The sequence below is a fragment of the Trachinotus anak genome, unplaced genomic scaffold, assembly GCF_046630095.1.
Source record: "Trachinotus anak isolate AG129_WGS33_773 ecotype Australia unplaced genomic scaffold, CSIRO_AGI_Tana_v1 ptg000002l, whole genome shotgun sequence".
NCBI classification, from domain to species: domain Eukaryota; kingdom Metazoa; phylum Chordata; class Actinopteri; order Carangiformes; family Carangidae; genus Trachinotus; species Trachinotus anak.
Window position 1 is genome coordinate 28,903,876 of NW_027273853.1, and position 24,351 is coordinate 28,928,226.

Consider the following 24,351-nt stretch of genomic DNA (forward strand, 5'->3'; position numbering starts at 1 on the left):
TCTATTTCACACTTTTGCAGTCGCACGTGTACTGTAAGTTTACTTGGTGTTGCATCACTGAGGCAGAGGTGTTTTCTTTGTTTCCTGTAGGTAGTTGAACTCTTCTGGCCTTTCAGCTTTTTCCTGGTTCATGGCTGGTTGAAATAACAGCACGTTTGTTAGGTCTTATAAAGGCTTGCTTGTGCTTTGGTGCAAAATACTCCATCTCTTGTCTCTAAACCTCTGCAAACCTAAACACTTGTCATAATGTAGCATAATGTGGTGAATAAATCCAGCACAGGTTTGATGCCTGCTTTGATGTATTGTAGATTATTTTCCTGTGATATATCATGCATTGCAAAATAACACTTTGTGATACTATCATCATCACACCAGTGACATTTTAGTAGACTTTTCAGAGATTTTGGCACTTTTAATGTTATTTCCTTGCACGTTTTTCAAAAGAACAGGTAACTCATAGGATATGGAGGTTATGTATTTGTATGTACAGCCAGAATAATTCTCATGTTTGAGGTAACTCTAACTATCTGAGAATTCTAGATACTTTCACTTTCATATCTTACTTTTTACCAAACCGTTTGCTCTTTGACAAACGTGTTTCCACTTTAAAGGGCAGGTTCAAACTAAATCACGTCAGTCTGCTGGTTTAAACTTGTTGTGTGTCTAAGAGACGACAGAAAACAACAAGCGCCTGATGAGCATTTTAATACCAGTGAAGTGCACATTAATACCTGTGGACACATAAAACTGCAGCGTGTGATTATCTGCAGTACCTCTTTAGATATGTGACAGTCGGGTTGACAGCAAGATCACTGAGCCGCTCTGCCCCCCCTCCCTCCTCCTTGGAGGAGGAAGACACCAACAGGAAGCTGAAATGAGCTGATCTGTCTGCTCCTCCCTGGAGGTCAGTCAGACAGGAAGAAAGCACTGCTGAGTGGCGAGAGGGGCTGAGGGCTACGTGACCTGCCGTCACCCCGACCGTCCTGGTCAGCGCTCTGCACAAACAGCCCTGGACGCTGCAGTGTTGAATGATTTGGAAGATTTCAGGGGAGTTACCTGAGCTGAACTAATGATCTCCTCCAGAGAACCAGCACCGCAGACTGAACGGGCGTCCACTTAGAGTGGTGTCGCTCAGAACCTGTGTTCATGTGTTTTCTGAGTACATCACCTGGTCTTTTACACAACATCACACTGAAGTGTATTCAGAAGACAAACTGGAGCTGGTCAGTTTCAGCTGCATTTTAAGTTTTTTTTCTAGTATGAATTGTTAGATGCTTTGTATTGGTAACTTACACAGGGCTGCAGCTAAGGAAGGTTTTTATTGATTTATCTGCAGATGATTTGGTCACTTAGTCATATAGTGTGTGGTGCAGCCTTCATCATGAGATCCACACGACTAAATGAAAATGAGCTACCGTAGGTGTGTAAGTCATCGTTTCCAGTCGTCTCCTTATTCTGTCTTCTGAGTTTTCAGACTAAAATGGGTCCAGCAGCGTTTCTGAAAGTCTCTGTTTTAGGTGCAACGCCAGTGTTGTGTGGACAGAGGAGTAAACATATCAAAAGAGATGATTTTAAAAATAAATGTAGTGGTGTGGATGTAGCCCGTGGTGCAGCCTTTATCTTGAGGTATAAATGCAATGTGGGACATTCAGGAAGTGGAGCCTTTGTCAAGCTTTTAAACACAGACTTTTATAAACTAAACAGTTAATTCAAGCTTCAAAGTTAAACTTAATTCTCAGTGAAGTATCTTCAGTCTCTTCTGAAACAAAGCAAGTGTAACAGAAACAGAGTTGTAGTCAGTTTAAACACCTTCGTATCTGGAACTGTATTTGAGCTGCTTCTGTTCTGGTCATGTTTGGCTCCTCAGTTTGTTCCTCAGCCCTCGCTTTGATGTGGCGAGGCCTGTGTTTAACCAGCAGTTAAACAGGAGGCGATAAGACAGCTCTACAGAAAACACTGGGGTGCCTGCACCGTTGAGGTCAGTTTAACCACCTACTGTATAGACACTCTGAGACTGTATGTTTGACTGAGACGCAGGCTTGTTTACTGTGAGGGACGGAGGGAGATAAAGGCCTGGGTGGTGCAGATCTCAGGGTGTTAACTGCTCCTCCTGACCACAGACTGAACTCTGCCTCAAATTGAGGCTACGTCCACACTTTTCATTTTAAAACAGTGTTTTAAAGCAAAAATAATCTGTCAAGTTGAGCCTTTTAGCTCCGGATCGGAAACGATCTCCATCCACACTAACACACCTGAAAACACGTATTCACATAAACAGGTGTAAACAGGAAGCAGGTTGTCTGCTCTGCAGTTAGTTAGTTACAGTAAATCCTCTGAAGGAGGAACAGCAAAGACAGTTGTAGAGTTAAAATACAGAACTGAACTGAACAACAGCTGCTGCAGAGACAACAAGGTCAGTAACGCTTTCATTCATTATCCATGTTGTTTCACCACTGGTAGTCCAGGCTGAGAAGAGCCAATCAGGAGCCACCGTGGCTGTCTACATCATCGTTTTCAAAGGTTTCTATCTGTCCAGACTACAACACAACCCTGTTTTCAGACTAACACGTGTGCAGCAGCGTTTCTGAAAACCTGGAGTAGTGTGGACGGCAGGTGAAAACGTAGCAGAGCAGTTTTAAAATTAAACGTTGAAGTGTGGACGTGGCCTAAGAGAGACGGATGTGGACAGGGAGGTGAACAGGGAGGTAGAGCAGTGGATGGACATTGTTACAGCTACAGAAACATATTAATCCATTAGCAGCAGTTAATCAATGACATCACTTCTTGTCCCCTTTGATTTCACACAATAAAAACAGATGTTACACATTCGATCAGCATCATGTCATTGAAGAATAGAGCAACATGAACCAGCACAGTGGAGATGACACATAAATTAGAGGTTAAACCTTTAAATCAGTTGAATCAACAGAAAGTAAAGAAGTAACTGATCAATGATCATCAATTAATTGAGTCATTTTCCAGTAAAACAAACCAAATATTTGCTTCTTAAATGTGACGATTTGCTGAAACTGAATATTGGTGGTTGGACAAAACAAGCAATTTGACCTTTTTGACAAAATGATCAATAAGAAGGATAATCAGCTGATTATTTGAAACAAACATCAGGTTTTTATTCAGAGTTTCTGAAAATTCTGGAAAAGTCTGAGTCATGTCATCAGAAAGATCCAGTATAATCCAGTACTGAAACCATCCATCGATTCTTGTGATCAATTAATTGTTTATTTATCAACTGTTCTTTTTAACACTTGATCTTTCCAGTTTCACTAATGTAAGAATCTGCTGCATTTCTGTTTTGACGTCATCTCAAACTAATATCTTTACAATGTCTGGACCAAACAAGGCGGTAGAAGACAGAATACCTCATTGATTTATGTATTTTAGTATGAACAGGATTCTCACATTATCTCTGTGACTTTTCTGTCTTCACATGGAGTTTGTGTGTAAATATCAGCGTGTGTGTATGTGATGCCGCAGTATGCGCGCTCTGACCAGCGTGTTGCTGTGTTCTGATGCTGTTAAAGCTCTGCAGTGAGCCGAGCTCAGAGCAGCTGACAGAGCCACACACCTGCTGGCCGATCGATGAGACGGAGCGTCCTCTGTAATGTCAAGTAGAGACTTGAGTCCTGATGGATGCAGCCTGTGCACGGCTGCTGATACAAGCACTCTGCTGACTCCTCACTGTTCTCGTTCTAGATCACAGTCAGAGGTGAGCAGACTGGCTGCATGTGCATTTATATCTGATTTACTTTTACATTTTCTTACACCATTTTGACAGTCAGTATGTTCACCTGTTTGCTCTAAAGGTCCCATACAGTCTAAAGGCAGATGTCCATGTGTTTGTGATTGTAAAGCAGGTCTAGGTTCTATATTAATACTGTGAAAGTATCAAAGCCTCAGTCCACAGAGAAATGCACACAGCCTGTATTCAGAAACTGAGCCTTAAAACCAGCCGACAGGACTTCTGGAACTTTGTGATGTCACAACAAAGTAGACAGAAGGGTCCAGATCCTTTCCTCTGATTGGCTGACTGACCTGTTGTTACTAGAGCTCCAGAGAGAAGCCTGAGAGAGGAGATGTAAAACTACACTGAGATGTTTTTTGGTTCTTAAAACCACAAATAAATCTTCTGATGGAGATCAACACAGGAAACATGTAAACTATGGGACCTTTAAACAGCATTTTCAGTGACGTTTGAAATGGTGCTTTGTAACCTTGCTCTGCCTGTAGAGGGATTGGTGATTGGTGTTTTTGCATCTGCAGTATTTTGTGTCTTATGTGCATTCACACCATGTTGGCAGGAACAGAAATCTTCTTTATCCCAGGGATTCATGTATTATTCCAACACGGTTACCCCAGCTGATAGCCTTCTGTGTCTTTCTTCTCACCATGTGGGAGCGATCACAGCCGTCAGAAGGTTCTGATGTCATAATTACAACCTGGACAGACATGAGCAGTGTTTTCCACACTCAGCCGTCTGTATCTGAACAATATGATGTGAAAGCAGCGTAACGTTGCTTCACATTAGCAACTCATGTTGCTTTAATCTGATAGTTGGGACAACAGGGTTTGGTTATTTATACCAACTATAAATGATGTTAACCAGTGTGGAACCATTTAACATCCCTGCAGGGACGGGAATCGAGAACCGGTTCCAATTGAGAACCATTTGAATTGTACGCCCCCGAGCTCATCAATTCCTTTTATCTCCTAACTGTTGGTTACCATGGGCAACCACATGATAAATATGGAAGATATTTACCCGCTGTCATCTCAAACCTCAGCGTGGACGTTTTTACTTTTTATTGACAGTCAGTGGATACTTTATTAGATACACCAGAGTGTTTGTTGACATCACTGGACATGTGTAAATTCGATTATATGTTCATTACTGAGCTCATTAAAGGTGGTGTTGTACTGGACTCTATTATACTGACAGGTATCATTTCCCTTTATAAGCATGAGGGAGTCTGATTATTAGGAACAGGTCTGAGTATAATGTAGTTCTGGATAAAACAGTCACTCAGAGCTCAGTGTTAAAACAACAGAATAAATCAACATCAACACAAACATTCTAACCATCATTAAAGTTGATGTTATTGCAGAACAGTTGTATTAGGTTCAACGTGGATTAATCAAGACAGAGCTGTAAAGACAAATGCTCCACCTATCCCCCACTCTGCTGAAACCCACTGGACACCATGATAACTGTGATACCCTGTAAATGAGGAGCCTGCAGACAGAGGACGAGACTCTGCAGCAGACAACACTGGGACAGAGGAGAGCTTCATGGTGTGGTTTGTTCTTCAGGCTGCAGTCAAAGGCTGCAGGGCTTTTCTTGTTAGAGATCTCATTGTGTTGCTGCTGGAGTTTGTGGGTTGTTGTTTTTATGCCTGTCGAGGATTCACATTTCAAGGCGTCAGTTGTTAGTGTGCTTGGTGCAGTAGCAGCCGTGGTCATCACGTGGAGCTGCTCAGCCTGAACAGTGATGTTGGGTATGAAAGGAAAGAACAAGAACCATGACAAAATTATAGTTTTTTATAACTTTATTTTTAACCGTTAAAGTTATAATCTGTAACTTCTCCTCATTTAAACGTCAAAAACAACCAGACCTCATCATGTTTTATCTGTTGTTGAGTTGTGTTCTTACATTATCCCAAAGTTTTCCATCTATTCTCAAACCAGAGAAATCTGTGAGTTTCATCATGGTAACGCTCCATTTCATTGGTCACCTGTCAATGATGTCGCATCCTCCATGCTCATCTGCCAGTGTTGTGTTTGTCTGACAGAAACTCAGATTCATTTTTATCCAGTTTTAAGTTTTAAGTTTTAAGATCCACTTTTTCCACTCTGTATCTATATTTGAATCAGACGAAGGATTTTAGTTGTCGGACGTCTGGATCTTAAGTTATCAGAGAAATCATTGCTATGTCAAGGGAATTTCTTCGAACTTGGTACAAATGTTCGCTTGAACTCGAGACTTGATTTTAAGATTTTAGATTTAATTTGCTGCTGGTGTGAAGCATCCTGCACTCATGTTTTTAGACAGATAGATAAAATACTTTATTAATCCCTTTGGGAAATGAATAAAACATTTTTTTGGGTGGAGATGTGGCTGAAGGAGACCCGCAGCACTTCAGTTTGGTGATTTAATGGTCAGACAGACACATCCTGCTGCTCCTCACAGGCTGATTTCCTTTTTTTCCTGACATCTGCAGTGCTGTGAATGTGATTTAAAAGCCTGAAAAAATTTATGCAGGCAGAAGCTTCAGTGCAGCTGACAGTTTCTTCCTTATCAGGACACTGATGTCCCCTTTCAAGTGTCCAGAATCGATTTGTTTCAGTTGAGTACGATTTGATTCTTGATGAGTCTGTGTCAGAGTTTAATATGGGAACATAAATTTCTTCAATATCTATCCAGTGAGCAACACTGTTAAACATAAAATGGTGTTGAATGCACATTATTGCCTCAACTGTAAAAAAAAAAAAAAAAAAAAAAATCCTGGTTATAAAACTGGTAAAAGGATTTATTTTCTCTGGAAAATGCAAAACTACTAAAACACAGTACATCTATTTTTTTAGGTGCATGTGTCATCATGCATCTTTTCCCATCCTACAGAGCCACACATGGACTCTTATAGCAGACGCTTCATCAAAGTACAGTTTTATAGGATTTTAGGAATCGATATTTGATCATTCCAGTAAAAATCTATTTTCCCTTCATCCCGCCCCGTTAGCTGATAACAGCGACTAGCTTCTGTTTGAGGCTGCTCCCAGTGAACTGATATGTGAACTATTTCAATAATCATCTGACGACTGACATCACCATACGCAAAATCAAGTGACTGCCACCAATCTCAGAGGAGATTCATCCGTCGGCTTCCTGATGGAGTCTGGCTGTGGTCTGAGCTGCTGGAGTTTGGTCTCAGCTGGTTCAGTGGGAAGACACAACATCGTCCATCTGCTCTGCTGTTGTCATTTACGAGAGTTCTCCACGAGCAAGATGTACAGACAAATCTCTTGTGTTAAGAAATGACCACGAAGTGAAGCCGTCCCCTCAGTGTGTGTCGATCTGTCTGCAGCTCACACTCACACACACCCAGATTCAGTGTTCAGTGTGGAACAGTGTAGCTGTGGGCGTCTGTCTCAGTTCAGACTCATTCTGTCCTCGTCTCAACACAGACGACTCCTGCAAGAAAAAAAAACTCAAGGTCGACGGCAAATTAGGTGAATCGAGCTCAACTTTTTTGACATCACCTGACAAGACGCCATATTTCTGCTGTTCAACTGTGAACCAGGGCTGATATCTACCAGTTATTGGATGTTTCTGCATCGTCACAGTGAGTCACAATGTCTCAGGTCAGTTCTGTCAGCTGTCATGACCACGTGGACGACATGATATACTATACTATAAACTAGGGATGCACCGAAATGAAAATTCTTGGCCAAAACGGAAAACGAAAAATGAGGAAACCAAGGCCGAAAACCGAAAACTGAAACACCAAAAGAAATTATTATGTCAATTATTAGAACCATAGCATTTTTGGCTACGATGTGTACTAACCTCACTAAAATCAAGGCATTGCAATAAATCAATTACAAAAGTATGAAAAATATTTATTTAGCACTGACATTACAACAATGCACAATATAAATTAAAATTCAAAATAAAATGTTTAACTTGACCCCACTCATGTGTACATTACATAGTAATGTACAGGCTTATAACTGACTGGCCTGCTGAAAGACTGTAAAAATTAAATATGTTCTCTCATAAAAACACAAAGTGCATAAGTCAAGTGCCTTTTAATTTTTTCTCTGTAGGACTACAACAAATAATAATGTACAGCCTTATTACTGACTGGCCTGCTGAAAGGCTGTAAAAATTAAATATGTTCTCTCATAAAAACACAAAGTGTCAAGTGCTTTTTAAATATTTCTCTGTAGGACTACTACACACGGGAAACGGGATAAGAGCCAGCATGTCTGCGGTGTGGACTTATTTCACTATCTCAGAGAAAGACCCACGAATAGCGATTTGCAAAACATGCAATGCTGAAATTTCAAGAGGGGGTGCATCTGCAAAGAGTTTCTTAATTTATCACCTGAAATCCAAACATCCCCATCACCATTCTGAATATGAGAAGAATGCTGCTGGCTGCGCTGTTTGCTCGCGATCACGTTTCCCGCGTGGTGGACGCGCTGTCTGCCGCGTGATCACAAGTTTCGGCTGTGTTGTTTCGGTGATTTAGGTCTTTCGGCCGAAAACCGAAAATGCACTTTTGGGTCATTTTTGGCCGAAAATTTTCGGTGGCCGAATTTTCGGTGCATCCCTACTATAAACAACTGTTGACAACTGAAAGTCATTCTTTTATTTTGAAGGAGCTGATCATTGATCAGAAATCTGATCTTATTCCTGCTGCTAAAACACTTCACTCCAGGATCAGGATCCATGATCTGAATCATGATCTGCATCCTGTTTCTGCTCTGATCTTACTGTGAAAGTCCTGACTGGAAGTTGTGATTTGTATCTTTTCGCCGCTGTGCTGCTTCTTTCAGATGTTTTTCAGTCCGCCGCTAGTCTTCACCTACCATGCTGTCTTCTGTTAATGAATTGTATCTCAACCAATCACCAGCTATTTGTAAGTGTTTCAATATGAAAGGTCAGTTGTTGCCCCACCTCATCCTGCCTCGGGTTGTCCTGCCTGCAGACGGACTGTGACTCCACCATCCTGGACTGATTCTTGTTCTGCTCAGGTGGAGAACTGGTTCATGTGGAGCTACGTCAGACTGGCTGAGGCTGCAGAACAGACTGATCTCTCCAGCTGCTGTTTAACAGATAACAATGGGCTGGTTACCAGTGACTCAACCTTTAAGATTCTAAATAATAATGAGCCAATCTGTACAATTTATCTAAAACAGATCATATGACAAAGTAAGATCCTCCAAGATAGAAGATCATCAGATCACCTGCCCCTGATCAAAACTCTAACAAGATACTCCTAAAAATCAGATCTGCTGAGTTTTCATTCAGACAGTGAGGGAAGTGTGCTCACTTCTAATTTATTCATGGGCTCTGTTTACAAAGTGGTTAGCATCAGACACAGAAAGACAATAACAAGCAGTGTGACCTCGTCTTTGCAGGATTGAGGACAGGTCGATGCACAGACAGCGAGAGCTGAGGGATAAACGGACTCTGGACTCTGTCATCTTCAGACAGACCATTTCCTCTTTAGAGGAAACTGAGTCAATCAGAGACGCACTCTGTCGGCAGCTTTGTCTCAATGTCTGATTATTAACAGGTCGCACACACAGACCTCAGACACATGGTATGAAATTTAACAGAGGAAAGTTTAGATATATATATTATATCAGCTGAGTTTATCAGGGCGTCGCTGTGTCTGAACAGCTCTGCAGGCGTTTTCCTCTGAGACGTCCTCTCTACAGTTTGACCTCTTGCAAATGTTTGTATCAGTGAAATAGTTGGAAAGTTTCTCATTTACAAAGCCACTGACAGAGGTCTGGTGTTCAAAAAGACCAAAACCAGTAGCTTTGTCTGTTGGAAACATTTTGCACCCAGTAGCCTGATGGTCCACAATTTCATGTTGATACAGTCCCAAATATCGTTACCACAAAGAGAACAAGAAGGAGTGAACAGAACAATATTGTATCATCATAAATCATTATAAATCACTAACAACAACAACAACAGTCTAATTCGTGTGAGGGTGTAAACGATAAGTCCCACATCTGAAAACAGCCCTCAGATCAGTCTTTAGTCCTGATTTAAATGAGCTGAGTTGGAGCAGAGCTGCAGTTTGTCTGGGATCAGGGATCAGCAGCGGGGGGGGGGGGGGGGGGGGGGGTCTGCCTGCTGAAACACTGCTCTCCCAAGCTGATGTTACACTGACATCCCGCCCTGCCACCATGTAGCCATCACATTGATTTCCTGATGCTTATGTTTGTCTTGTTTTGACTTTTAGTTCAATGTTGAACTTTGTGTGTGAGTAATTGGGGGTGGGGGTGGGGGGTGTTAAGCTCAGTGTTTATGGATGCAGCTGCTGAAGTGATGAATCTATAATATTTGCCTGAAATGTTTGTTTTTTTGTTTTTTTTTTTGGTAGTCTCACCCTCCACAGATGTTTGAAGTCACTGTTAAAGCCTCCTCTTGTTTTCACTTCACGCCTGTGGATGAAACCCACTCAGACTAATTTATTGCTGACTGTAAAACCATAAAGGTGGGATTTAGTATTTATAGTCTCGTCATTTTTCTGCGAGTGCCTCAGCTGTTTATCTTCTTATTTTGGATCGGCTCCTGCTCCTCTCACTGTGAAGCTAAAAGAGTCTTTTGCAGCTCGGGAACATTTTGGCAGCCTTAAGAAATGTTAAACAGAAGAGACACTCAGTGCGTCTGCCCTGCAGGTAACAGCCAGCGGACGTCGTCTGGAGACGGCGTGTAAACATCCAACAGCCTGCTGAAGTAGTGAGAGTGGTTCGTGGATGATGGGATTTACAACCCACTGAAAAAGTTAAAAGTAGTTCAGGCTGGACTGAACTGGTTAATGTAGCAAACCAGCCACAGACAGACTGGGTCACTGGTTTGTCCAGCTGATCCAGTGATGGGGTCCTTAAGGGCCCACTTTTGCTTTTGCCACAGGGACCAGCTGCACAGTCCCTGATGGACCCTCTTTAGAAGAAAACGTGGTTTCTTCTTCAGTGGAGGAATGTGCATGGTCACTTTCACCTGAACGCTGTGTACTGCACTGTGTCATCTCACCTGTGGGCGGAGCCTGGGTGTTTATAAATGTGGGGAGGACCAACAGTTTAACAGGAGGGACTCACACTAACATACATGCGCTACCAGACCGGCCTCCAAAACAAAGACCAGAGAAACTCAGGTTACAACACACTCTCTGCTTAGGACGCCATGACGCCACTATATCTAAAATAATTGTTTGCTGCTGTGTTTTTGTTTAAAATCTTGTATGTATAACCTTTAAATGATCGATCAATTATCAAACTAATTACCAGTGAATGATGAACCATCCAGTCATTACAGATCCTCAGAGTCTCAACAGAGCAGATAGATTTTCAGCTGGAATCAGATTTGTGTTCTGTTAGTTGTGTAGTTTGGTAACGAACACTTCAGTAACACACGCTCGATGACTTTCTCCCTGACTGCACATCCACATCAGTGGTAGCAGTGGGCAGTGAGGATCAATTGAGTGTTACAGTAATGATCACATTGAGTCACAGTGTTTACTCACTTGTTTAAAATTCCATGGTACAAAGTCACATTTGGACAAAAGCATGTTTATAGTTTCACTAAATGAATGTGTAGTTTCAGGTTTGAACATATTTTTAGCATCAGTACTGAGTGTCAGCACTGCTTCATCGTGATGTGGTTGCGTGACCACTGAGAGATAGCGCAGAGTTACTGTCCTTCCCTGCTGAATAGTGAGCAGATTTGTGCTCTTGCATGACAGCAGGGACTATAAATACACAGTCGCCTCCTGTTCTCATAGTAAACCTGCGATTTGCAAACTCCCTCATCCGACAGTGTCACTAAACAAACAGACGTCGCAGTGAGAGCTCGGGCATTTGCCTGCAGCATCGTGTTCCCTATCAGGTGGGATTTGCATACGGCTGATTTATGTCTGTTATACAGAAATGGTTCAGTGTGTGGGTGCAGGGCTGTTCCTGTGTCAGGGGATCTGACTGACAGCTCGCTGCAGAGGGTTCTCCTCAGCGCTGTGTGGTGGAGGTGACTGTGTCTGCTTTATTTAGTTCTCCAAGACATTTAGCGGCAGCATCAATGAGTGTGAACTGTGCTGTTGGCCTGTCACAGTGAAGGAATCCCTTCAGTGATTGAAGGTGGTATCAGCACCATATTTTGTTTTGTTTTTACCAATTTAATAATGGATCCTGATTCCAGTGCTGCATAAATGTTAATAAATTATTAGGTACATTGTTGCTTTTTAAATGACAAAGACGTTGCAGTTTAAAAAATAATTTTTTAATTGTTCACTTGTCTTTGTTTGTGAATCAGTGATCCACCGTTGTTTACACACAGTTCAGTAACACAGGTCATGATTGGCAGAGATAGACAGAGAGTCAATGTTGCTGCCATCAGCTTCATTCATCACAGCACGATAACAGGTTTTTACTGTAAATGATTCATGAATAAGGACAAAATCCCTCAGAAATATTCACTGAAGCATCAGACTCTTCCAGTCGGCCAGGGGTGCAACTCAAAACAATAAGGGCCTAAACATGGCAGTTGTGTTCTTGTTATCTCCTGCGGTGTGTTGGTTGTGATAATGCAGTTAAACCGACAGCCCTACCTGTTACTGAGCTGAGAAATGTGGGTAACAACTGTTCATTAGGGGTTTTTATTCTCTGTTGATGTTCAGTCTGACCGCCGGTGTTTGACACATGGCCACCACCCAGGTACAACACAACCCTGACCATCACACACACCAGGACAAATCCAGTGGGCCGCCTTGTCTGTCTCTCTGCTGTGTGTGTGTGTGTGTGTGTGTGTGTGTGTGTGTGTGGTCCTGAAAACAGGTGTAGTCCTGAAACATCACTCAGATATTCAGGTTGAAATTCATACACATTTTTTCAGCTCTTGAATCATCAGTAAAGCCAGTGTTATGTAAGAACAAAAGGCATCCTGAGGGAAACACCGCCGGTCACTCAGGTGCTGCTTGGTTTGGATGTGGTGAAGCTGCTCCAGGATTCTTCTTCTGCATCAACATGGTTCACATGTGAATTAGTTTTTGTGATTTCTTTGAGTCTTTAAGTAGCTTTAATCATTACCAGACACAACAGTCAGCTGGGATGGTTTTCACCGTGTGTGTGTGTGTGTGTGTGTGTGTGTGTGTGTGTGTGTGTGTGTCAGAATGGCAAAAATGTGGTCCTGGAGACATCTACTGTGGTGGGAACTACAACTTATGTCTGTGGACAGCATCACAGCCTGTGAGGTAGAGTTGTAAACTGCAGCTGTGTGGTTTAAAACGTCAGAGATGGGTGTGGTCCGTCCCATGGCGGTGTGCTCATGTGCTCCGCCCACCCTGACTGTAAATAATGATTATCTTTATGAATAAGAGTCAGTGATGTTGATGATTTGGTCCATTACAGTTGTAAATATACTGTCCCAGTTTAAATAGAACCAGTTTCACCAGAGCCAGTTTACCAGCAGTCCCCACAGAGCCAGAGCAGCAGTCACTCAGCTGAAGCTGGCGTTTTCCCAGCCTCGTCTTCCTCCCCCTGCAGCGCAGCACAGCCTGGTGTAAATCATCAGGAGCCCTGACAGCCTGTTAATATCTGGGCGAGGACTCGCTCAGACTGGGACATGTAGTTTATAGCCAAGCACAGTAAGAAGATGCTTGCTAGTGTTCAGATTCGTCTGCGTTGAGTTGTGGAGCGATCCAAGTTTCCATCAGAGCAGCCTGGATGATTTGTCCTGCTGCCGGTGAAAAGCCCGGCTGGCTCGGCATGCGGGGGCCACAGCATCTCAGGCTCATTTCCATATAAAGAGGCTCAGCTCCGGCTGACAGCAGGGCAGAGCGCTGAGAGGAGCGGGCAGCCTGCAGAGGCCCTGCCTCTGCGCTGCCTTTAATTAAGTGTGGTATCAGAGGCAGTGGAGCAGAAAGTCTGATCTGAGAACAGCTCTGCAGTCTGGATGCCACCAGCTAATCCACTCAGTTTAACACAAGCATCTTAGGAATTAGTGGCTCAACATGGGAACAGACGTGTTCATGTTGTTCATGTGCAACACAGAGATACAATGCTAACACAAACATCAGCTGCAGCTGTATTGATTATAGATTAATCAATGAAGCCATTCTCTGATGCTGCTTTTCTTCGTCTTAATAATTAGCTGAATATATTTATTCAGTCAGGAAAAAACAACCACTGGTACTGTTGCCTTGGGGATATTGACACATCAGATATTGGTATTGATTAGATATTTTTCAATAGACATTAACCTTTGAAAATGATCAGCGTCACATGATGTTAATTACATCCAGCCTTTCCTGGTGCCTGTTTGCTTTGTCTTTGGTGTGTGTGTTGTCAGTGTGTTCTCCATGTTGTCGGTGTGTTGTCGGTGTGTTGTCAGTGTGTTTTTGTCTGAGCGGTTGAAGTGGTGTTATTAGCAGCAGGATTAGCGCTGCCCCCCTCCTGTCTGACCATCTGTCTTCTCGGCCACTCAGGCGCAGGCGGAGCAGGCTGCAGCATCTGATTGGACGGACTGAGCAGTCAGGGTGTCTAATAACGTTCCCGCCACATGGGGTCAAAGGTCAGCCTGTTGGGCTTGCCTGAAAAGCCCTTATGAACCAAATGACTATAAAAATTCTGAAATAAGGTTTTGATTTCAGACCCAGACGTGGAAATTCAAACAGCTCCCGATGCTTTTATTCTGGTTGTGTCAGTGTGTCAGTCTTTCTGCTCACCATCGACTCCTCCAGGGAATAAATGGTGTCGTAATTCAATTATTAAGTCTTTTAGTTTCGGTTCAATCAAAAGCAAAGTCCTGATTAAAATCTGGTCCCTTTTAACAAACTCAGACATTGAATAGTTCTCCAGCTTGTTGAAAAGCACATCATCATCACCACCATTACCACTTTGCTTTAGAAACACAGTCCTTCTCCTTGTAAAGCCCCCCTCCCCTCAGGTGTCGGAGTCTGAAGTGTTTCTCTGTTTGGGCTAAAAAGGAAACAAAAACTAAATTTGTCCATCAGTGGAAATCCCAGTTAGGCCTTAATCTAATCAGCTGTTCTCGGATCAAAGCCTCCCTGTCAAATGAATTTGATGGCAATCTGTTAATATGCTTTCAAGTGATCCTGCTGACAGACAAACAGGGCCGGGGGTGGGAGGAAACGGGCCCTCCTCAGGCGGGGGAATCATTTTAGGCTGATGGTCGTGTGTGTCGGGGTTACTGAGGTGGAGGTTGGTGTGAGTGACGGAGTTACTGTTATTATGCTGATTTTCTGTTCTCTGTAGCTTTGAGTGTCAACATATCAAATGTTGAATGTCTGTGTTGGAAACTAGGTCAAACTCTGGGGTTTTAAAAACAAGATCCTAGGAGTTTTGCTGGATGTTGATAGATGCAGACAAGCATGGAAGAAAACTCCAGGTGAAATAATATTCAGTTATTCTTGGAGCGTATTCACAAACAAACAGACCAACGCACATCCACTCGAGCTCTTCAGCAGCGTCTGACAAACACAGTCAGTTTGAGCTACACACCAGCCTCAAGTCTGGTACGTAGCCCACAGCAGGAGCTAAATCACAAGCACTGGCCCCCGACGTGGCCAAAAAGTGTTCATTTATAATTTGGCGTTTAAAAGTAAATCTTTTGCCTTAAGTGAAAAACTATGTTATACAATAGGAACAAGTATTTTACATTAAATGAAGACAAATTCTGAAAATGCCCAACAAATACAAGTAAACAATAATATTCAATAAAAGAGAAAAGGAAAAAAAAAAAGCTCCAGTTTCAGGAATCAACATCACTCATTAATGAGAAGAAAATAAATACAAGGCAAATGAGCTAAAAGGTTGTTTCAGCAATTTGATTATTTAAGCAACAAAATTTAAGAGATGTTAGTGTTTTGTCTTGAAGTGAGTCAGACTGTTGAGTTAATAAAACAGTGGACGAATCTCTGCAGCTCTAATGTGAACGCAGACTTCATCCCTCGTCTCTGGCTCCTGGCTCCAGGTGAAAATCTCTTCTGTGTTCGACCTCGTCTCTCTGCTTCATGCAGAGTTAACCACAGCCTTAATTAGCAGCAGTGTTGAGTCAGTCCGGCTGTAGGCTGTTAACATCGCACCCCTCCCCCTCCCATCCGCTCACATGGCTCTGCCACAGCCCTGTATTGTCAGAGGAGGTCAGGGGTCACGCTGCTCCATTCATATGGTAAATGGCCTGAAGGAGGCTTTAGAGCGGGATGCGTCTGCTCCCTCATGCTGCTTGTCACAGAGCGCTGCTGGGAAAAAGCTTTGCAGTGAATGGCTGTGATCTCTCGTCAATGCAGCCTTTATGGCGGGGGCGATAAACCTCCTCCACCCACTTTACCAGGAAGTGACAGAGCTGCTCTCTGACCACAACCAACGGGCCTCGAAAAGTCTCCAGGACACTTTGATTCAGTGAATCTGCTGCTCTTATTCTGAAAGGTTATGACCACAGATTGTTGTTTGTCATGTTGCATCAGTTTGTATATGTGTTTATATATTTGTTGTTCTCGGTAAAGAGACAAGTATGTTTCCATTCTCATGTTTTTATGCAGTTCCTCTTGGCTGCTGTGGGCAGTAATGTTAGTAGTAATGACGTTCTCCGCCTCTGAACCAACGGTGAGATTGTTCAGTATTTGTTTGACCTGCAGCAGACATCATCACTGAAGTAGCTGCAGGAGCTAGAAAACTTTCTGCTGCTTTCTCAGGTTCAGGTTGAATTCATCTCCCTCAGTGCAGAAACTCTCTGTGGTGCACGTCAGCTCGTCTCACGCCATCTTACAAAAACATTAAAGGTCCATATTCTAACTTCTCCAGTGTTTTCATGAATTTCAGCCCAGTGTTGATGTCAGAGACTCTGCTGTGGGATCTGACACCAACAGTGTCTGGTTGGGTTCATCTTACATGTCTGTGGGTGTTTTGGTCTGCGTCTAACATGTTGTTTGTCTTGTGTGCAGGACGCGATGTGGGGAGCAGGGAGGAGGCGCGGGGTCCAGCCCTGAGGAGGCGTCCTGCGGCTGGGAGGAGCGCGGCCCTCCTGTGGCCCTCCTGCGGCGCTCCGGGACGCTCCTACTAAGATGTCCCTCAGCAGCGGCCCTGCAGGCGGGAAAGGTGTGGACTCCAACGCGGTGGACACGTACGACAGTGGCGATGAGTGGGATATCGGTGTTGGCAATCTGATCATTGACCTGGACGCCGACTTGGAGAAGGACAAACTAGAGATGTCGAGCAGTAAGGAGGGAGGGGGCATGGCCGCCCCCCCCAGCGCTGTGGCTGCTTTACCTGACAATATAAAGTTTGTTAGTCCTGTGGCTGCCGCACAGGGCAAAGAGAGCAAATCCAAATCCAAGCGCAGTAAAAACTCTAAGGAGAGCGTTAAGGCCCCAATCTCAGACGGAGCTAAGAAGGAGATTCAGGGTCGGGCCCCTGGGGACCCACCACCCCAGAACTCTACCCCGACCAAGGGAACTGATAAGTCCAGTAAACCCTCCCGTACCCTCCCCACTGTGAAAAAGGAAAAGGACGGGGTATCTGGGAAAACTAAGAAGGAGAAAATGGAGGTTGTGGCCACAGGAGTGGTGAACACTGAGAAAGAGTCTGGGGCCCCAATCCTGCCATTAGGGGCCCCTCGCAGCGGCCCATTCGAGGGCCAACAAAATCCTGAATTAGCTGCAGCTGAGCAGCTTGGGAACATGGCACTGGACTCGGCAGGGATTGGCCAGGCCGTCGCCATGACAACAGAACAGGAGGAGGTGGATGGTGGCGAATGCCGAAATCTGAAGAAAGTGGTTGGTGGTGAGAAGGTAAGAGGAGGGAGACGGGGATTATTAATACTCTGGTTAAACAGCTGGACACATCTGTGCTGCTGTTGTTTCATTATCATGGAGGATTTTAGCTTTTCTGTTAAATCTTTCTAGTGATGTCACCCTGATGTCATATCAGTGTCATCAGGGTGTGTTTTTTCCAGACTTGACAAAACTCCTCCTACACATGACTGGATGACCTGGCCTCCCTGTGACTAACAACCTGACCTCTATGTGTAAAACTCTGTAGCTGGACTCAGGACTCTGTAGCTGGACTCTGGTTCAGGACTCTGTAGCTGCTTTAACCTCAGCAGAGTGACTTTCTGTACCAGAGAGAATCAGTGGACTCATGCACTGAACTCTTGCCTGTTGTGACTGTGGACATCACTGTGACGCTGAAAACTGTGGTGTCTTCAGCCCTGGACTCGAAGACAGTGACCAAATAAATGGCGCCTCATGTGTTAACGTGTTAGTGAAGGTTAGCTGAGCTGTCACAGGATGAATCCTGCAGGAAACTGTCACATTCTGGCCCACAGTCAATAACAATAATCAGCAGCCATCTTGATCATGAATGAACTGATACAGTCACTGAATGAACAGACTTCACTTTTCACTGGCTGCAGCTTCTACTGTGGTTCCTGTCTTCAGGTAGAATTGTGTGATCTGACAAATGTGCTTGATGTACTGCGTCTTGTTCATGTCAGATGATGAACATCAAGTACAAATTGTTGTGTAATTATTGTTAAGCTGTCGGTATGAAATTTGCTTTGGCGTTTGGCTTCTCTCGCTCTCTGCTGTGGCACTCTCCATCTCACAAACACACTCCCCCTCCCATCCAGAAACCTCTCCTGGGTGAGTGTGTGTGTGTGTTTGTATCTGAAGCAGTTTTTTGTGTGTTTTAATGATCAGCACAGACAGAAGTCCACAGTTCTTCTGTGCTTCTTGACGAGACCTCGGCCTGAGTGCGAAGTGCAGACAGCTGCTAGCTAACATTAGCTGCCCAGCATGTAGAGACAGACAGGATCAAGTAGCATCAACACGAGTTTCCTCAAGTGATGAGGACAGTCGCTCTTGTGTTGTCTGCTAATGCAGGTTCAGGTTTTTGTCTGGGGACTCTCAGCTGCTCAGGGTTCAGCTTGTCTCTCCTCCACAGCTGCTGCTCATCCCAGCCTCCCTTCGTCTTCTCACCAAATTTAGCTTAGCGTTGAGGTTTCCAGCGCTGCCAAGCCGTGCCGCCGCACTGCGCTCCCGGCTGCAGCGATCGGCCGCTTAGAGCTGCCCACCTCCCAGCAGTGTGGAGGTCTGCTGCCAAGTTCCAGCGCTTGTGCTCAGCTTTCTTCGTCCAGCTGGCTGTCCTCCTCTGTCCTGTCTGGCCTCAGCAGACTGTGACCCAGCTGGATGTTGGTGTCACAGTTTCTTGACCTCATAATGGCTTGGCCACTAAACCTCTAAACTGTTATCTGTAGTTAAAATAAATCGGTTTTGGCTGAAGTGTAAAAATCCTCCAAGACTCTAACACATGCAGATCGAGTAGCCGTACATGTGGAATTTACTAAACATCAGCTAGTCTTAATCAGGGTTAACACCTGAGTCAAACTGCTTGGGTTCAAAGGTCAGATCTTGACCTGAATCTTTCCATGTCTGTAACTAGGAAGCTGTTTTCCAAGGTCATGAACATGTTGTATACAGGTTTTATCTGAAGTGTTGGTCTCCACCAGAAGATATATCTGTGGTTCTAAGAACCAAAAACCATCTCAGTCAGTCAGCCAATCTATTTTAGACAATTTAGAGTGTAAAAATAAACTTGTGGACAAACTGTCGTGGTGTCTCTGTTTCTAAATAACAGATTTATTTTAAACGTGGGGTTTTTCCTGACCTAACATGACCATTTTAAACATTGAGTAAAACTCCTCACTGGATTAAAATGTTGTCTGTTTGCAGGATCTTATATTATCAGTCAGTAAACAGTCAAACTCAGCCGTCTGATTGATTGGATTCAGTCTGATGAGTATCCACAGACTGCACAGTCCTGCAGTGCTTTCTACATGCTGGCTAAAAATACCATCATCTGTGAATGAGCTATTTACAAAGTAATCTAATCTAACCCAGTTTCTGTTTTTAGATAAAGCTGCTGTCGTTGATGCTTCCAGCTGATCCTGGAAGCTTTGCGCTGCCTGACCTGCTTCTCAGGTGGTTTATTCAGGTGGTTTAGATGCTGATGAGAAACCGCAGCTCAACAGGCTGCTAATTCAGACTTGATTGATTTAGGCTGTCAATTCACCGAGCAGGCTGCCAACTAATTCAAGGTTAAACTGGCTGTCGGTTGATTGAGTCGGGTTAAATGAGCTGCTGTTTCAAAGTTAAGCTCCTCGGTAAAAGGATAAACAGGCTGTTGGTTCAAGGTTGAACAAGCTCTTGATTTAAGGTCAGATGTTTTGGTGATTCAGGTTCAAAGAGGCTGTTGATTCAGTGTTAAACAGACTCTCTATTCAAGGTTGAACAAGCTCTTAATTCAAGGTAAAAAGAGAAGTTGATTCAGGGTTGAGGAGGCTGTTAATGTTTGGTTTAGATGCTGTTACTTAGGGTTAAACAGGTTGTTGATTTGGGAATAAAAAGGTTGTACAGCATCTTGGTTCAGGATTAAACAAGCTGTTAATTCAGGGTTAAACAGGTTGCAAATTCAGGGTTAAACAGGTTGCAAATTCAGGGTTAAACAGGTTGATGATTCAGGGTTAAACAGGTTGTAAATTCAGGGTTAAACAGGTTGTAAATTCAGGGTTAAACAGGTTGATGATTCAGGGTTAAACAGGTTGTAAATTCAGGGTTAAACAGGTTGTAAATTCAGGGTTAAACAGGTTGTAAATTCAGGGTTAGATCCGGGTTTGATTGATGTTTTGCTGTGTGAAACGCATCGTCTGTTTTTGACGCAGGGCGAGCTGCTGTCAGCTGACTGCTGGTTGTAATTTTACAAATGAAATGTGAGGTCAGAGCTGCTGCTTGACATTTCCAAAAGCCACTTTCTGTGGAAACCACTGTGGCCAAATCACCCGAGACAGGAGACACTGTGTGTCTGTTTCAGCCCCACAGACCATAACAGATGATCCATGTGGACAAGAGCTCAGACTAAACACCGAGTATAGACTGTGGAAAATAACGAAGTATTCCTCTTCTATTGGACAGTTTAGAGACAGGACAGATTACAGAGGGAGGTGGGAGGGGGGTGCTCTCCTGTGATGTCACATCTGGATATTTCTGTCTGCTCTGTTGGTGTTTGACAGCAAAATGTCTCTGTTATGTAAAACAGTGGTTAATGTCTTGTTTTCATGTCTGTTCCTCAGAATCAGAAGAGACTTTTAAACTGCGGTTTAACAAGGACTGTCAATTAGTGTTGACTTAACTCGCTTCATTGTTATTTCCGCTCTCTCCTCTGTGTTTGAGGGTGAATTCAGTCATGAAAATGAGGAGCCATGCTGCTCAGAGGCGATCCAACCTACTGCACAGCTTCAGTCAAGCTCAGTGCAGTGACTGATCAAATCAGATGGAAATGACATGGAGTCATTTTGCATTCAGACCAAATGAAATGTGAGTCAGCTGGGTCACAGCCTGTATTCAGAAACTGAGCCTTAAAACCAGCTGTCAGGACTTCTGGAACTTTGTGATGTCACAACAAAGCAGTCACTGCCCTCACCAAGCCCCGCCCACCTGGACCCACCATCCAACCTTCTAGTATTTCATTCTCTGAGTGTTTACCTGAAATTTGATATATATTTTACTGGATCACTCAGAAAACAGTCAGCCAATCAGAAGAGATGATCTGAGCCTCTCTTCTGATTGGCTGTTTGTCCTGTTGTTGGCTCCAGAGAGAAGCCTGAGAGAGGAGATGTAAAATTACACTGAGATGGTTTTTGGTTCTTAAAACCACAGATATATCTTCTGATGGAGATCGACACTTCAGATGAAACACTGGAGAAGTGTTAGTATGAGACTTTGAAATATATTTTCCAGACTGGGCATCGTCTAAGGTGATAGTTTCAGCCATGCTGATCTATGATCAGGCTCCTTCTTTGACTTTGTTAGAGTCACCCAGACGTCCCAGTGTATTTTCACAGTTTTCTTTACATTTGATTTAATTCAGCCTTGTTGGTTTTATAGTTCAGTATATATTTTATAAAGCTGAAAATAACCTGAATTATTTCTTTCCACTGTGTTTTCACTTTCCCTGTCTAATACTGGCCAAACACTGTAAACTCCAGCCTGGAAGGTATTAAGGTATGAAGAAGTGGCTCCTGCCCAGGTTTACTCTGAACCTGCACATAAAACCTACAGCAGAGAGCACCGGGCTCTGCTCTCTGGGGGCCGTCGAAATGCTTTCTGAGAAACAGAAGTAAGAGAAGATGAGTTTGGCTGAAGGGAAAGTGCTTTAACTGAAAAAGTAAATTAAAGCATCTCAAGAAGCTAATGGGCCCCCTGACACCTCAGCTCTGCAGCCAAGGTTCCTGGAAGTCACATGTCTGAACCCTGGGACAGCTGCTCTTCAGTCACATGTTTCCTCAGGAGCTGGACAACCTGTTCAGAGGAGGCGGGGTTCACCTTTACAGGTTAACGCACTGATTTTGGCTTTTGGTTTAGACTTGAATTCAGTGCCATGCTGCAAAAATGTCTGAAACCTGTAGATTCATACTCTTTCTCAGTCTACACCCTCAGCCTCTGAATTGGCCCCCATCCAAAGAGAAGAAGGGGGAGAGAGAGAATCACTCTGTTCTCGTTATGTCTCTCTCCCTGATGTTGTTTCAGTGTCCTCAGAGTCTCGGCACCCTGTGTAGAAATAACTACGAATCTGTTGTTCATGTCTTACATTCCTCTCTCTGTGTGTGTGTGTGTGTGTGTGTGTGTGTGTGTGTGTGTGTGTGTGTGTGTGTGTGTGTGTGTGTGTGTGTGTGTGTGTGTGTGTGTGGGCCTCCTGAGCAGAGGGGCGGGAACATGGAGAAATTTCCAAGTAGTCCGTGAGGGGTTTTTAAGGGTCACTGAGGGGGAGGGAGGGCCATGGAGACCTTTGGGCTTTAAGGGGTTGTAGGAGTGTTTGTGAGGCATGTTGAGAAGATTCCGGGTCAGTGCCCAGTGAATTCTCAGCATGGTCTTCAACGTGTGTGTGTGTGTGTGTGTGTGTGTGTGTGTGTGTGTGTGTGTGTGTGTGTGTGTGTGTGTGTGTACACGTGTGTATGAGCACTGTAACTGCATTCCTGGTGTGGCACCCTGACACGTGTTCAAGATGACCAGCACCTCCCACAACTCCTGATAGGAGAAGAATGTGTTGGTGAGGGGGGCTGTGTGTGGTTCTCTCTATCTCTCTCTCTCTATCTATCTCTCTATCTATCTATCTATCTATCTATCTATCTATCTATATATATATATATATATATATATATATGCGATAGATGACTTCATCAGCTGTCCAGTTCTTCTGTGTTTGTGTTGAAGTGGATTAAGTGACTGCAGTGATTATTCTGATAATTAATTTTGTGACGATAAATCAGCAACTTTTGACATTTTTAAAGCTCATTTATTAAGCAAACAGGATAAACATTTACTAGTTCAGCTTCTCAGATGAGACGATTCACTGCTTTTTCTGGTGTTAAGAATTCAGTAATGAAAATAATAGTTGATGGGTCCAACTTCTCAAATGTGATAATATAATGCTTTTCTCAGTCACATGATATGAAATTGAATAATTTGGGATTATGACTTTGAAAGGTCCATATTTTACACTTCCGCAGTATTAATATTGAACCTAGACCTGCTTTATAATCAAACACACATGGACATCTACCTTTAGACTGGATGGAGCTTTAATGAGTTCTGGGAAGCAATCAGGAACTGTCACGAACTGAAGGCCCAGGTCTCACTGGGACTCCTGGGACTTGTAGTTGACATCTCTTCTGAAGATGTTATCAAAGCTCTTGTCCTTGTTGTTGTGTCAGTCTCCTCTGATTCGTTCATCCAGTAGAGTTTACTGTCAGAACATCCATGAAAGGCTCTTTTATCTGTGGAGTCCAGCCTCACCTCCGTCACTGTGGACGGACGCATGAAACGAGCAACTCTTGGTGTGAATTGATGGACACACACACACACACACACACACACACACACACACACACACACACACACACACACACAGACACACGGGGAGTGTTTCTGAAGTGCTGATCAGTATCAGTAATCTCTCTCTCTCAGCGAGTGAGTGACCTTGAAAGGAATGAGTCTTGTTGTTGTAATGAATACCTCTCTGACTGAATGGAGAGGAGGAGCGGGGGCTGGTGTTTCCCAGCCCAGGCGGCATCATGACGGAGGTGTCAGTGTGTCGTTGGTTAAAACTCAGCAGCCAATAGCAGAGGTGTAAATCAGACCCCTCCCCTCTGTAAGAGGAGTGTGTGAGTGAGGTGGTTGGTGAGTTTTCTTATCTTCAGGGGGTTTCCCAGCATTCCAGGCAGCCATGTTTTTATTCTTAAAGAGGAGAAGGATAGGGGCTCAATGACTGGTTTCTCCTGTTACCAAGACAACACCCTCTTAACCAGTTGGAAAACCAATAGTCTACACACCCAGAGAGCTGGCAGTCTTCATCTGCTCTGAGGTTTCAGGAAAACAAACATGTTCCTCAGGTCGTCCGTCAGAGCGTCCACAGGAAGGAAGACAGTCCTCTGCAGTGTGTCACAGCCTGTAAGGGCAAGGTAAAGACAGGCTTATCACCTTCTCACTCACATACAGTGTATTATACAGGCGATGATCCATCCTC

The 24,351-nt window shown here is 43.8% G+C and overlaps 1 protein-coding gene across 2 annotated transcripts in view; it reads left to right on the forward strand.

Annotated features, from left to right (window-relative positions):
* Positions 1 to 24,351, forward strand: part of znf609a (zinc finger protein 609a) — a 38,758-nt gene that overhangs the window by 3,036 nt on the left and 11,371 nt on the right. Inside the window, exon 2 of one of the 2 annotated variants that reach the window (XM_071460920.1) lies at positions 16,716 to 17,561. In XM_071460920.1, the coding sequence (XP_071317021.1) occupies positions 16,836 to 17,561 (726 nt within the window). In that variant the 5' untranslated portion in view covers positions 16,716 to 16,835. Of the gene's footprint in view, positions 1 to 16,715; positions 17,562 to 24,047; positions 24,287 to 24,351 lie in introns of those variants that run through there. The other variant, XM_071460928.1, reaches the window with a different exon arrangement.